This window comes from Pseudoliparis swirei, chromosome 15 (genome assembly GCF_029220125.1).
Source record: "Pseudoliparis swirei isolate HS2019 ecotype Mariana Trench chromosome 15, NWPU_hadal_v1, whole genome shotgun sequence".
Lineage (NCBI taxonomy): Eukaryota > Metazoa > Chordata > Actinopteri > Perciformes > Liparidae > Pseudoliparis > Pseudoliparis swirei.
Window position 1 is genome coordinate 2,905,040 of NC_079402.1, and position 16,175 is coordinate 2,921,214.

General features: G+C 44.2%; 1 protein-coding gene across 1 annotated transcript in view; it reads left to right on the forward strand.

The window, feature by feature from the left end:
• Positions 1 to 15,802, forward strand: part of syt14a (synaptotagmin XIVa) — a gene marked incomplete at its 5' end in the record, with an annotated part of 33,758 nt that extends 17,956 nt beyond the window's left edge. The window contains 5 exons of the mRNA XM_056432589.1: positions 5,979 to 6,250; positions 6,340 to 6,789; positions 8,299 to 8,488; positions 9,366 to 9,422; positions 11,818 to 15,802. Of these exons, the coding sequence (XP_056288564.1) occupies positions 5,979 to 6,250; positions 6,340 to 6,789; positions 8,299 to 8,488; positions 9,366 to 9,422; positions 11,818 to 12,131 (1,283 nt within the window). The remainder of the gene's footprint in view (positions 1 to 5,978; positions 6,251 to 6,339; positions 6,790 to 8,298; positions 8,489 to 9,365; positions 9,423 to 11,817) is intronic.
• Positions 15,803 to 16,175: the final 373 nt, after the last annotated feature.

Sequence of the window (16,175 nt, forward strand, 5' to 3'; positions counted from 1 at the left end):
AATCACTTTACTTGTAATAAGCAGTAATCTGATCTGCAGTCCGGAGAGGAAGTGGAGCGAGAACTCCGTTTCATCCATGACTGCACTGTGCTTGAGAGTATTTGAGGTCCGTTATTCTCCTCCCCGAGGTAAGGCTTTGATGGCTTTTCTCTCCCACTCACCCATCAGGGATCAAAGCAGTGACCTCACACCAGTCCTGACATCAGGTCACTCTTTCCCTTCAAATCATCAAAAACAGACATTATCGTAAACGTCGACATCGGGGGCCGCCGTGACGTGGGCGACAGAGTGCACTCCGTCGTAGAAGTCTAATGGGCTCCGAGTTATTTTCTGTGGACTTGCTGCGTGTCTGTCTGTGACTATGAAGAGCTCTGTCCTCTGACACATGTATTATACATGAGGACGATTGTGCCGAGGCTGCAGTATCAGGCGGTGGTATCCAGGCTGCTCTGCTGGCAACCAGCAGCCTCCCAAAATAGGAAGTGAACCGCAATAAATAAATAATCGGGAGGTTTTCTCCACGCCGTCATGGCCGCCCCGAGGAGGACACGGTGTTGCGTGGCAACGCGTCGCTGTGTATTTGTTTATGAATTATTTCAGCATCAGTGAAGTAATTCAGTCACAATTGTTCATAGAAAGTAAATCCTCTGCTTTAATGAAATCACTTTAAAATATCATGACTCTTTTACCCCTGGGGATGAATACAGTATCCATCTATCTATCCATCTATCTATCATCTATATATCTATACATCTATCCATCCATCTATCTATCCATCTATCTATCCATCCATTCATCCATCTATCTATCTATACATCTATCCATCCATCTATCCATCTATCCATCCATCCATATACCCATCCATCTAATCATCAATACATCTATCCATTCATCTATCCATCTATCCATCCATCCATCTATCAATCCATCCATCCACCCATCCATCTAGCCATCTATCTCTCCATCAATCCATCCATCCATCTATCCATCCATTCATCCATCCATCTATCCTTCTATCCATCCATTCATCTATCCATCCATCTATCCATCCATCCATCTATCAATCCATCCATCCATCTAGCCATCTATCTATCCATCAATCCATCCATCTATCAATCCATCCATCCATCTATCTATCCATCCATCCATTCATCGATCCATCTATCCTTCTATCCATCCACCCATCTATCCATCCATGCATCCATCCATGCATCTATCCATCTATCTATCCATCTATCCATCAATCCATCTATCAATCTAAAAAACATTTTCGCTTGTGTTGGCAACTGAAGTTGAGTTTTTTTGGCCTCCCATCTTGACGAGCTTTAAACATTGAACCCAAATCTGTTGGCAGCAGCAGCCGAGTTTCGGCTCGTGGCAAGTTCTGCTGTCACAAATGGATATTTATATTTGAAGAGCGGACTCGAGCTCTACGAGATCCAGACATGGTGTTCCAGTTTAACCCGTCGCCGTGCTAACTGGTGACTTTCTGCCGAATGCGTTCGTGGTTTCTCCTCCTGAAAAATGTTTGACACGGATCATGAACACAGAGGAGAACGACCACCTACTAATCTTTATGCTAAGCTAATTACATGCTAACTCCATCGCCCCACACTCAACGCACAGAGATTGAGATCAACCATCTGATCTTGCTCTGGGAACGGAAATGTACACATCTCCCGAGGTTGAGGTTCAGACATTAAGCTGTATGCTTATTGTATAGCTATGTATAGAGCTATAAATAGCATTATGACTCATTACTTATTGAATGTAGCTTAGCTAGACAGTAGCGTACTACTTAAAGTGATACCGGCCCTTTGCCTGAGGGTTTGGAGGCTTTACTGCTTGTGTTAACTCAGTGCGTTTACATGCAATCGAATTATTGGCTTAGTCGGACTGAAATCGAATTATCCGTTTCATGTAAATACCTTAGTCGGATCTGTGTGGTCCGTCCGATTTCATCCGAACACCCCTGGAAGCGCCGGTCCGATCCATTGATCAATCCTCTCTCGCGGCATAACTGAATTCGATTCGACTGAACTGGATGCCTTGCGCATGCTCGATCCCGATCCTCCTCCCTCCTCCCTCCCCTCCCATGTCGTGACCCGAAGTCGAAAAGACGATAATTGTCCCGCAAACTGGCCGCAGAAAACAAAAACATAACCAGTCCCGCATGCTAACCATGTTGGTGCCCTACATAACTCTCCATGATGCCCCCTGAGATAGGGTGTGTGTGGCGGATGTGTCGGGCGCCGCATCACGGCAGAGCGATGCGACCGGGTAATAGTGGGGGTGCTGGCGATTAAATATATCTCTTTCTGCCTGTGTTTTTGTGATATACGCCCCTGCCTAATATTTCTAGACTGAAATAATATCGTAATTATTATATTTATAATTATTATAACTTTTTAGTTGCCCTGCCTTGCCTATTTTGTGAGAGCCCTTGGTGCCCCCGTGCCCCCCGCGTGCGGGCATGCGCAAGCGGGAGCGCTGCGGCGGTAACACAAGAGCCACCACACACACAGAGCCACCACATCTGCAGACAGAGAGCAGACAGAATTTATTGATGTATTGAAGGAGTTGAACATACTAAAGTCTTTGATGATGTTGTTGTGGTTTTTGGTTGTGTTGTGAAGAGGGTGGTTGGAGAACGAGTTGATATCACGAGTTGTAATGAAAAAGCGCACCCTATCTGTTATCGGAGCCAATGGGTGACCACCATCATTGATATGACATGCCAATTACTCACTGCCATGTATATTGGGATAACAAGATATCCCCAAAGATTACCATAGTCCGACTAAAGCAGGACTGATAGCTAATGATGATGTTTTGGGTAAGGGGCCACTCGACCCCCCCCCCCCCCCCTCCAGTCAAGATGCACAGAAGCACAAACAGTTTCCCCACACACAGAAGAGCTACAAGGCAGCAAAACAAGGCGTCGGCAGAACAGAGGGGATGAAACTCTGTGAAGGAAGGGTGGGTTAGACGGGAGGAGGACTGGTAACCATCCCAATTAGCGGTCTGGAGAAAAGAGCAGTGCTTTAACACAGCAAGCTTCCATCAAATCAACCGCCCCCGGCTCAGCAGGGAGAGAGAGGGGGAGAAAAAAAAGAGCTGCTCAAAAATGGATTTGCTGCTTTTATCAAGCCCTCCATGACACTTAGTTAAGACTCCTTTGCCTCCACCCTGCCACTGTTATGTGCTACTATGAGGTGGCGTCTCACACTGACTTTATTATGAGTGAAAGTTTCAACAACTTGGGAGAAAGCTAGAACAATGAGTTGGAGAAGATTACGTCACAGCGCAAAGTTATGGAGACAGAAAAAGAAGAGCGCCCCCCCCCTCCCCCCAAGTTATTTTCTTCATTATCTTTTGTTTTCTTCCTTTCTTTGTTTTGTTTTTGTTTTGTTCAGCAAGAGACCGGGGTTTAAGGAACTCTTCGCCAGTGTCCCTATGGGAGTATTAGCATTGGCTGCTCAACTGTTGTGAATCTAAATTGGACGAGGGGAGGCAGATTGGAGAATGCAGCTGACAACACCATTCAGGGCTCTGATTCAGACGCTCTCAGCGTAGCCCTGCGCTCCGCCTTCCAGGCAGACTGAATCATTTAGAAAGGTGAGAGGCGTGAAATCTGTGGCAGATTAAGAAGTGTTCCGTTTGGGCCTTTAATGGTGCATATCTGATGTTTTATTTAGGTTGTGCGTTCAAAAGATTCCTCTCAGAGAGCACATTACGCTCACAAGGACGGGCAGACTGAGTGGAAATGAAATACACGAGCATTGTGCGACTCAACGCTGAAGAACGATACACATTATATATAAAGGAGAACATGAATTATACCGAGGCATTGACGCGCTGCTACAGATTACACTTTAATGTATACAACATAAAACGGTGTGGCGGTGCAGGAGTACTAAAGCCTGAGTAGTTCTGTTTGAAATACTTCTTTCAACTCATAGATGAGTAGCAGCGATGACGCGTTTTTGGAGGTCGAACAGGAAGTCGGGACCATGCCGGTTCCCTCGACAACAAAAGTAAAAGGGATTTAATTTCCATTGTATTGTTGCAGTGAAATAAGAGTTGTTTATGACACTTAAGCTATTTGTTCAGCGAGATAATCGTCACAAAGTAGCCTCACTTTTATGAATTTAGTAGGCGTGAATGCAACGAGCACAACACGGTGCGTGTTCACAAGAGGGTCATCGACTGACGCAATTATATCTTAGAACAAAGCGTTAACCACAGACCTCATTCCATCGCACAAAAACACGGATTCAAAACACTGATGGTTCTGAGGCGAGAGAAGCCGACTCGTTTCTGGGTTTTAGGACTCGTTCCTGCACTTCAGTACAACATGAATACTCTCAAAGTGTGTATCGTGGTAACGCACATCAGAACTGTTGCAGGCAGGTGCTGGACTATGACCTCACTCACACTGTAGCTCAACCACAAGAGACCTTCTCTCCTGCTATCTTTTTTATTTTTTATATATACTTGCTGTTTTATTTCGGTGTTTTTACAGAAATACAACCTTCAAAAGTAAGAATGCATAATAATAATAAAAAGAAGGAAAAATATATATAAATTAACCATGCATCTGGCCAAGAAGTGCCCTAAGGAAACACCAAAATAAAAATGTTAAAGCAGGAAAATAATTATAAATAAGGAAGCAAAAAAAACAAGAACAACCATGCAACACTTTGCCAACGCTGTCAGTCGATCACAAACAAACAGATCAATAGTACAAAAATATATTCAAAGAGTTCTATTCACAGGGTATCTTTAACTTAGTTTTAAACTTATATGTATGGTCTCTCCTGCTATCTTTACTGTTGTTAACCGTGGATGAAGACACTTCAGAGATATCTCTGTCTTGTTCTATAGAAAACCAACACGTATCAGTGTATCGGTGAGTTATGCTCCTCCCGACATTCACACTCCAAAGAGGTGGAGGCTGCAACATGTTTCACCTTTCAATCAAAGCTCAAGTGTCTGTTGGCCGCTGGGCTTACTTTAAATATCCGGGATTCTTGAAATCTGCAATACGTTTTATTTCGTCTCTTCTCTTCTTTTTTGTTGTTGTTGTTGTTGGTTTTTCTAATCATATCATTTATATGATTATCATTTGTATGGAGCACTTTGAATTAATTAAATTAAATTCAGTTTATTTGTATAGCCCATTTTCACAAACTACAAATTTGTCTCAGAGTGCTTTACAAATTTGTACACATAGACATCCCTGTCCCAAAACCTCACATCGGATCAGGAAAAACTCCCAAACAACCCTTAACGGGGAAAAAAGGGAAGAAACCTTCAGGAGAACAACAGAGGAGGATGCCTCTCCCGGATGGACAGGTGTAATAGATGCCATGTGTACAGAATGAATCATCACACACAAATTAAGACACAGTAACAACACAATCAATGAATATGACAGAGTGTATGAATAGTTGGTAGTAGGCATATTCCACGATCCATCAGGCAGATGGAGGTAGAGAGGAGAATTACCCCGTGTATAAACTATGCCAAACTAATACAATTTCACTGCCTTGCTCAAAGTGATGTCTACATGCCTGTGGTTCTGTAAATCTGTGCTTAGGCAACGAAACGGTAGACGACACACCGTAGATAAAAGAAAATGGGGAAAGTTGTGCTCTCTGACGTTTTGTTTGGATGAATTAAAATCCTGATCCGAGGAAAAGCAGCTGAAATGATGGCGGTGGCTGTAGATGAGAAGTCAATGGATGCCAGTCGGCGGGATGCTGCAGTTGATATTCAGAGCAAAGAACGACTGATATGTGTAAGATGCGGTGGAGCAATATGTACCTAACTCACGCTACTTACTCTTTGCTGTGTTTGCTTTTACTGCATGTTAGTGCACTGTGCTTGGGAAAAATTCGATATCATGCGATACCTAACAAGTCCATGGTCGGTCGTGACCCTTGACCTCTCTGCTGACCGTCCCTCCACACCAGCCGACTGCATCCAGAGGATGAGACGAACGCCGCCGCTGGACGAGCTCCAGCCGCCTCCTTACCAGGATGAGAACGGCTCCCCGAGGATGTCCTGTACGATGTCCGACCTGGGGGACGCCAAGTGTGACCTGTCCTACACCAGCGGCAGTCCCCGCCTGTCGTTCGGCAAATGCCCCAGCGAGTGCAGCGACGGCCACGAGAACGAGAGCTACCTGAACAAGGGCTACGAGGAGGATGTACCCAGCGACAGCACCGCCGTCCTCAGCCCGGAGGTAAGCGCCGCTGATGACTACAGGTGTGTACGTTGAGTTTTCTTTTCTTATTTTATATCGCACATTGAGTATTTCGCTGGTTTCTTTAGGACATGTCCGCCCGTGGGTCAGCAGCTCAGCTTCCTAAAGGTTACGATCCAGATCCACTCGCAAAGTACGGCACCCTGGACGTGGTGTTCGACTACGACTTGGAGGACCGGCAGCTGGCGGTCACCATCATGGCGGTGTCGGACCTTCCCGCCGTGAAACGCACGGGCAACATCTCCTGGCAGGTCCACCTGGTGCTGCTGCCCACCAAGAAGCAGAGAGCCAAGACGGGTATCGCCAGAGGTCCGTGCCCGATCTTCACCGAGACCTTCCGCTTCAGCCACGTGGAGTCGGAGATGATCGGCAACTACGCCGTGCGCTTCCGCCTGTACAGTGTGCGGCGGATGAAGAAGGAGAAGGCGCTCGGGGAGAAGGTGTTTTACCTCACCAAGCTCAACCTTCAGGGCAAAGTGTCTGTGCCGGTCATATTGGACCCCTGCTGTGCTCTCCCGGTAAGTGGGATCAAAGCAGGCGTCGGCTTTCGATCGCTCTCTCAACAACTCGCTAATTGCGCCTCGACATTTATCGATCCTTCACGTGGTTGGATAACACTTTTCAGAACGAGGTTATAATGTCCAGGGTGAGGGAACGTAGAGATTGAACCAGCTGCTGTTTTTCGAATTGTTGGTTTAACGCATCCGAGGGATGGATGGCAGATAGATGGCCCCGCCACCTTCTGCACATCAGGGAGTGATGCAATCAATTTAGCTGCGGCGGTTTGTTCTCCTTTTCCTAGAATTAAAAATGATCAATTTAAATGTATTCAGATTACAAAGAGGAAAAGCAGTGTCGTGGCCATTTGTCCAAATAACTCAAATAAAACTATAATTAAAATTGCCATTGATGCACCGTGGGGTTTTTGAGTTGACGCAGCCAAAAGAAAGTAATGTCCATTTCAGTATGTCATTATTCTTAGAATTTATTTCCTAAACAAACAAAAAGAGCAAACAGAATGTTGACACTGCCTCTCGTGTGCTGGTAAAAAACCAGAGGCCACCCCGGTGCATGCTGGTTCTGAAGCTACACACACCTACATATAACCACAGGTGGCCAGTGTTACCCAATCAGTGAACCACTCCTAAAACTAAATATATTCAAACAACAATCACAATGTATTAAACTAAACTAAAACTATCATAAGAAAATTGCTCTTCTAACATATCAAAATATAACCTAAATAAGCAATGAATAATCAATATTTCTCTACAATAAAACTAAATAAAAATGTCAAAATAAATAGCTTCAACAAGCAGCATATGCATATCTCAAACCCCTCAAGGGACCATGAACATCCTCAACAAGGAATTCTGTCCTATATGAGTTTACCGGCCTTGTTTTGTTTCTCATAGCACAGTTGTTGTTTTTTGCTTTGGCAAAAGAGCAACATATAGTGAGACCAGGCACGTGCACAGATAGACCCCAAGTGGTGCTCAAGCTCCTACCCTTTGGCCCTGGATGAGAAAAGTGCCCCTTCTGCTGCAGCCCAATTTTTTCTTCATTAATAAGTATTTAAGAATAAAAATGACTGTCATCAATTCCCCCCAAATGTTTTTTGATATCTGACGGGGCATTTATTTGAGTTTCGCCCCGACATGCTCCTCGGCGCTCACGAGCCCCCGCCGCGCCCCCCCCTCCTCCTCTTTGCGTGTTTGTTACATGGGGATGGGGGCCCTTTTTTGGGGTTTGAGCACCTGCCCCCCAACATGTCTGTGCACGTGCCTGAGTGAGACATACAGAAGTCACATTAGTCATGAAAGTCAACTGTGAGATGTGTAAAATAAGTCGCGTCGCCATTATTGTCCGCTGGGCTTTGTTCACTGTGTCAGGGACTAAAGTGTTCGGAGGAACGAAGACACATCTGTGATTCTGCTCCTACGAGCTAGGGGAACGCCGGCTGTGTTTTTGTTATGTACGCACCGGTGAGTGAATAATTTTTCCGAGTGTTTCCAAAACGTTTCCAGGGCGGTGAATCCCAGGTCAGCCTCTCCGACATGACGTGCAGCGAAAGCGCCTCATCATTCCAGTCGGTCAGTCAGACTTCCACGCCAGAGATCCTCGTGGGCCTGGTGTACAACGCCACCACAGGTCGCCTCTCAGTGGAGATCATCAAAGGCATCCACTTTAAGAACCTGGCTGCCAACAAGCCACCCAGTAAGTACTCTCAAACGTTTTGTGTGAGTTGTTGCCCCCCGAAGAGCAGCGAAGAGTCAGAACCATTAATATATATATATATAAATATAAATATATTTCAGATGTGTGGGTGGGGGACAAGTTGATCCTGTGCATAAGGATGCATGTTTAGGCAGACTATGCAGCGTGTGATTAAAATCAAACTCTAAAGCAGAACTCACATCCAAACTCACATTTAAGTGTTTAGTTTTTTTTACAGTTTTTAAATAATGAAATACAATACAAACGATGTTAATATTACATTTCCTCACAATGAAATACATTATCTGAAAATAATAACACAACCCTGACACCATTTCCACACGTTGAAATTATGAAACTATTACAGCTAAATATATATATATATTTTTGTTTGTTTTTTGGATCTGTTACATTTTCAGTCCACAACTCCCCCTTTAATTAATTAAATGTGTAAATATCATTTGCACACCTATATAATAAAAAGAGCACAAACACTTAAAATTGTTGCTAAATGTAAATGTAATGCTATTTGCTTTAATTTCTTCCCGACGGAGACTGAGCCAGAGGAAATATGCACAGCTTGTCCGCTCTATCTCAGCTGCACTACCTGCTCTTCAGTTTTCCTCCGGTCTGACCCCGGGTCTGACCCCCGGTTCCCCTCAGTTACCGGTCAGTCTCCAGGGCTCGGAGCAGCAAGTTCAAACAAAAGCCTGTTGTTGAACTTTGTGCAATCTTGTTGGCCTTCTGACTCCTTGTTTTCTCTTTCCTGGCATCTTCTGTCATGTCTGCACCTGAAACATGTTTCTCACCCTTACTCCCTTTTTGACATCTCGGTCCGTTGTTTTTTTCCCTACTGCTGTCCAACCCTTGTTGTCAGACGGGCTGTTCTGTTGTCTAAAACACTTGATAGGTGGACAGGTTTATATTATCCGAGGTGAGTCTCTTGTCCGGCCGCCAACAAAAATGTGATCCGCGGTCGCCGTGGAATGCTGAAGCCATCTTCATGGATGAAGTCCATCAAACACAAACTCTTCTCATATTAAGGGGACAGACATGAGAGTGCAGTCAATCCTCTCATGTGCCTCTTTTCCCAAAACCAAAAGATAGTGCAAGGTCAACATCACTCACTAAAAAGCAGCACCATGACCTCGAGCCGTTACTCCTCCACACACACAAACCAAAACACTTATCCATGAAGATGGCCGCTCGCCGTGAACCCTGTTCCTCTTCCTTTTTTTAAAATGTGAATGTGTGTGTGTGTGTGTGTCGTGCATCCACAGCCCCGCAACCGCTCTCGCTACCTGTGTCGTGTCTCCTGTGTTTGTGCCAGTGGTTGCCCGCAGGTCTTTCATGTTTCCCCCTTCAGAAGTAAGACCTCTTCATGCTAACTCGATCCGGTTGTGCTTGGTGGCCGGTGGAGGAAGGACCGCGCGTCATCAAAACGGCACACGTCGGCATGCTTTTTTGGGTGTCGCCTTACATTTTTTTTCCCGCTCTGCTTCACGGCGTACGAAGCAGCGACGGGGACGTGTGCGTGTCGAGCAGAAGCGCCGCACTGTCCTCCCGTTAATTGCCACGTTCCTTGTATTTATAAATGTCTACTTGACTCGCTGCCAGATTTTGATAATGTCTGTGCTCTCCTAAATGGCATATCCACACACACTGCATACAAATTGCATTTTAGAAAAATAGTCACATCTGGTAACACTGGGGGGAAAAAAGAAAGAAAAAACAACACACACACACAAAAAGAACCACATCTTCTTTTTGTGCAAAATCCTTTTTACGAAGGCCTTGATTGACTTTGTGCGTCTCACAAAGTAGAAGGAGCGCGCTGAATGATGCGGAGCAATTTCACAGCTCCTTTTCTACAATTTCAAAAACAGTGCCGAGCCGACAAGTCAAGTTAATCATCAGCCGCAGCCCCTCTCATTCAGCAACAATACCAAAGAGCCGTGCATCACCGCCGCTGACCACTTAAGACATCCACGGCTCCACAGAGCCCATTCAGCAGCAGTCGGAAAAGAAATCAAGGCTATTTTTTCACAGTGCTTTTATGTCAAAGAGAGCATCTGAATGTGTGATTCAAGGCGGCGAGCGAAGGCGTTGGAAGGCAGCTGGCACTCGACGGCATGAAAGCCCCGGCAATTCATTCCTTATACTCCCCCCTTTGACGGGAACATAATGCACAGCATTATCATGGAGTGTGGTTGTAGACGAGGGGCGAAAACACTCTTTAAAGACCCATTGTGATTGGCAGTCTTGCCTCGATTACTTTCCGCTGGATTTGTGGCTTCGGTTTAACACGTGATTTCTGCATGGAGACGGGGGAGCCGGAGAGGAAACCGTGAATGCTGAATCACTTGATAATGCCAGAGTTTTTTTTCTTTCTCTTCCCCTTCTTCTTATTATTTTCTCCTCTTTTTAAATGAATGAGATTCATTTGGAACCGATCCTTTGGAATATGCACCGATTTAAGGCCGGGTGGGGAGGGGCGTCACAGGGAATAAGATTATCAGGGACATAACTGCTTATGTGAAACATGTCCAGAGATTAGGATTCCTGTTCCATTTGGAATATCTTGAGCAAATTATCTTTAAAAAAATAAAGAAAAACAATGTGAATACTGTTGTCACGATGCATTAGAATGATGCACCAGTGTCTTGAACAATCTAATCTGTTTGCAGCAGGCGATGCGTCACATTTTTGGACAAAGCCCGTTTTGGAACATGTCGTGACATTGCATCAAAGTCGGAGGAAATAACTCCTGGGGTGCTGTTATGATGAGGAGCATCCATTTTTTTTTTCACAAGAAGCTCTCCACCTCTAAGATGTATTGCTAACTTTTTTCTCTTTCTTTCATCCTCAAAAGTATCCCCGACACCAGGTTAGACGTACAGTAGTTGCATAGCAACAAGACAGAAGTAACGCTGCTTGCACCCTTTGAGTTCTCGCTCTCACAGCTGCATTGTGTGTTTGATCAGGAGGAGAAGTAGAAGAAGAAGAAGGAACAAAAAAACATGCACCTTATGCCAGCGTGATCTTATACAGCAACCGCTGCAGTGGCATTATTACGAGAAGAAAAAAAAACGTTTGTGGGGGAAAAATGGGTCAAATTCTGCAGCAGAGAAAACAGCTGCAGCAGGTAGACGTGCTTTAATTCAAAGAGGGTACCACCGGATGCATGAATGATCTGCCACTCAAGTCAGGTGCCATACATAAACACACACACACACATATATATATATATATATATATTTATATATATATTTCTGAAGGTTTACATCATTTCCCCTTTAATTGTTTCCTCCGCCTGTTTCCCGCTTCAGATACATATGTTAAGCTGACCTTACTGAACTCCATGGGCCACGAGATGTCCAAGTGCAAGACGTCCATCTGCAGAGGGCAGCCCAACCCCACCTACAAAGAGACGTTTGTCTTCCAGGTGGCTCTTTTCCAGCTGTCGGACGTCACGCTCATCCTCTCCGTCTACAACAAGCGCAGCATGAAGCGCAAGGAGATGATCGGCTGGATTTCGCTCGGTCTCAACAGCTCCGGGGAGGAGGAGCTCACCCACTGGACTCAGATGAAGGAGTCTAAGGGACAGCAGGTCTGCCACTGGCACAGTTTGTTGGAGTCCTAGCGGCCCGGAGACCAGCGAGGGTGAGCGCCGCCGCCCCCGGAGGGAACCGGGGGGCAGTGGAGGTGAAGGAAAAGACGCTCCGCGGAGTTTCGGTCACTACTGACAGCCATCCATTAGGAATGTGATTTTATTTTCCTGCCTCTTAATGAATTTTTGGTTTCTTTCGATGTTTTTTTATTTCTACGTGACGACCTGGTTGAGCCTGTTCCAAGGAGTCCGGTTTCCGGATGAAGCGGTTGAGTCCATTATAATCTGATCATTTTGTTTATCCACACCTCCGGCTCAAACCACTGACCTCAGGATTGTCTTAATCTTATTGGACAGGTTTACAAAGTCAAACACGGGCACGCTCTTTTTAGGTTTTTTCTGCAACTTTTTCAACAAGTTTACGTTGTGAATTTAAAGATAGGCAAAAGTTCAATTCAATTTTAAATTTTCCAATTCAGTTTATTTTGTACAGCCCAATATCACAAATTACGAATTTTCCTCAGAGGGCTTTACAATCTGTACACATACGACATCCCTGACCTTTGACCTCACATCGGATCAGGAAAAACTCCCAAAAAGGGAAGAAACCTTCAGGAGAGCAGCGGAGGAGGATCCCTCTGGACAGAAGCAAGGAGATCTCATGTGTATATGACATTTATTGCCTTTTTAGGCGTCAGAACAGGACACAACCATTTCCACTCTTCACGTCAGTCGTGGTTATTTCCCACTTTGTGGTGGACTTTGCGCCGCCATTGTTAAAGGCCTTAAAAAACATTTCCTCAGTTAAACTTTTCACCTGAACAGAACATATTACGTTACTAAATATGAACCACCGTGTTAACCAAATTATTTATTTTTCCAAACCTCACTTTGACTTTTTCTTGGTCATTGATTTTATGAATCTGTATTGTTTTTGGGAAGTATTGTGAAGGCGTTAAGCTTTTTGCATGGTCTGATAATCCACAGCGAGCTCTACGTTCTGATCAGTGTTCCTGCAACCTGTGAGAACAGAACAACTCCACCAGGGAACCTTTCTACTCCAGATGTCTGTTGTTTTCGCCGGAGGCGACACAAAGAAACCACGCATCCTGCTCCTCACGCGTTAATCATCATGTATTCATTGGAAGACAAGGTGTTGTTCATGTCTCTGATGAACGTTCCTACAGTTATCTGTGGTATTAAAATGAGCATGACTTTGGGGGATTGAGGCCAATGAAGTGGCGGCCATTTTGGACTTGAGCTCAATTACAACCCGTTCACGGATCCTTCTCCGTCGACACTCTCCTCGTCGTCTGAGCCTCACCGCAAACAAACACATCAACTGAATCATTTCAGACATTTTCTTTGTCAGAGCAAATCAAATCCACGACGTTTACCCTGACAGTGAAAGTGTCGCGGATGATTTGGAGACGGCAATTGAGCAGCGATCTCTCAGAAGAAAATTCTCACTCCACACACACTTTTTTGATGTTGTGTGTATATAAAACACCAGTCTGTGAAAGCACCGACACACTGACATCAGTTATATATAGAAACGCGTCGCAGTCGTTTCCATCCACGACTCAAAAGTCACACTGAATGTCAAACACTTACATTTAAGTTGTTTAACATGTTTTGTTTTTTTACATTTTTCTTTTATGTGTAACTCTTGAATTACAAAAACACCACGATCACACATCACAGTGGTTTCAACAGGTGAGACGAACATGTTCCCGTTGCTCTCTTTTACCTGCTCTGGTGCTAATGATTGCAGCACGCACAGAACCCCTGAAGGCCTTATGGTTTAGTCCACTCATACGGTTCTGGAAGTGGACCCGGGTACAAAAACAGACCCGGGGCGCTCAGACCCTCAGAGCACACGGACCCACGAGTACAGAAAAGGGGTTCCAACTGTTTCCACTGGAGCCACAGTGTGCAACAGAATATACATACGCTCTTTACTGTGCCTGTGGTGGTGGTGAAAGCTAGCTTAGTGCAGTGTTTACCAAGTGTGTGTGTGTGTGTGTGTTGACTGGAAAGGTACAGTAAAGGGGGGTGGTGCTGTGATATTGGTAGTTGTGGCATTTTCTCGTTGGGTGTGACAATTTCTGAATTTGTAATGACCGGTGTTTAGAACAAAGTATCGTCTGCCGTGTACTTTATATACAGTAGATGTTTTCATATCTATTTTTGTATCAACGGCGACAGATGTTCAACCCACCCTGTGAGCAATGCCGTTCTGGACCGCCGCTGTTTATTCTGCTGCTTTATTTCATGTTTCTCCCTCTCCAAAAAAACAATCCGTCTTGGCTTTTTCACGCTTTGGCGCTTTTTGAACGGCGTGAAACCGAAACGCAGCCGCGACAGCACAGCAGTGAAACACCCCGAGTGAAAGATGGAGAGAGGCGTCATATCGCCTGAATCCAAAAATCCACGATTTGGTTTGTGATCAGCCTTGGATTTTATTTACATTTTTTGTACTTGACTAGTAAATGAACTATTTTGCCTCACTGTTTAACAGCCTGCAGGAAGTGTTGCATCAACAGAAGGTGTGCAGGAATATTGCAGCGTGATCTTTCACGCCGTCGCTGGGCTGGTGTGATGGCAGCCATGTGCCAGAGTCGAGTCTTATTACTGAAGAAGTCGCTTGTTGTGCATCAAAAAAGGTTATTCAACAACTCTTTGCAGAAGAAAATGATGGAGGGAAGAATTCGCCACTGACAATGTAATCTAAATCTAAAATGACGACTCTCGTTATTTTCTTTTGTGCCACACGCGTGTGATTAACGTGCCAATTATTTGTAAGACCTCTTGCTACCAATTAATGGAAGTAAAACATAGGCCAAAGTGAATTTTAATCGTACAGGCAACTGTACGATTAAAGTTAATGTCGCAGCTGCTTAATTTACCACTAAATTTGTGGCGTGGAAAATTGTATGTGGTTTTAATTCCCCTCTGTAAAATGATTCAAGCGCACACTTGATTTTAAATGCTGTTTTTTTAATATGCAAGTTCGGATAAAAAATGGACCCCAACATTTTAGGAAACTACAATCGGGTCATTTTCAGATAACATTTTGAAGTTTAGTCCCAAAATAAAAAAGGGAAAAGTGCAAGATTCGGGCGTCAAAATTCAAGAAGAAACTTAAATACTTGTATCCTGATAAACTCTGTGTGGAAAACACCAAACATTCACATTTTTAAAATGATTTTCTTTTCTTTGACCCTAAAAAAAAGGAAGAAATCCCAACCACATTTCAGGTTATGCCGTTTTTTCACTAGTATTTACATTTAAAATATGTCAGATATGAGTTATTATTTCCAATAGGTCAGATATCATGTCCTCCGGTTAGACCACAACCTTCTCGCTCTCTTTCACAAGATGTGTTCCACTAACGAGGTTTTTCAAACATTGCGTCAACGCTTTGCAGTAATGTTTCTTTTGCTCATTTTCTCAACACGCTTTTGAAAATTGCTGCTTTTTAATGCTGTTTTTTTAATTGGTGATTATTTCTTTCCTGCCTGTGCCTCCGACGGCATCGGTGCCTTACTGTTTTCCACTCGGCAACCTCGTGTGACAGTGTCTTAATGTACTTCTCCTTGTGCTGTTCTTCTGTACTTCAGCCTGGGTTTGATCTGTGAAATATCTCACAAGTTGATTGACGATAGAGAGAATGTATATGTGATATAAAAGAAAGAAAAAAACAACATTGTGTGGGAGCAGTGTGTTCTCCATCTCATCTCATTTGTTTGTCATACCTCAAGGTTGAGTAGCTCTGCACTGAAACCAACAACAACTATTTTTTTAGAGCGTCCCCATCACCTCAAAACAACCAACAGGTGGAGCAAGTATCGCCGTTGATGCTTATTTGGCAGCATTTTAGCAAGTTTGACCTTTGCTAATTTTTATACATGCAAACTTTGTCTTTTCTCTTGTCTCAAAGCAGATTGCAGATTGTGCTTGACTTGTACAGCGATGGCTCATTTGAAAACAACATATCTTTGTGTTGTCCTATCGTGGGAGAAAAAGATGTTCATGGTCAACACATTTCTTTTTTTTTTATTAAAGAAAATGGTT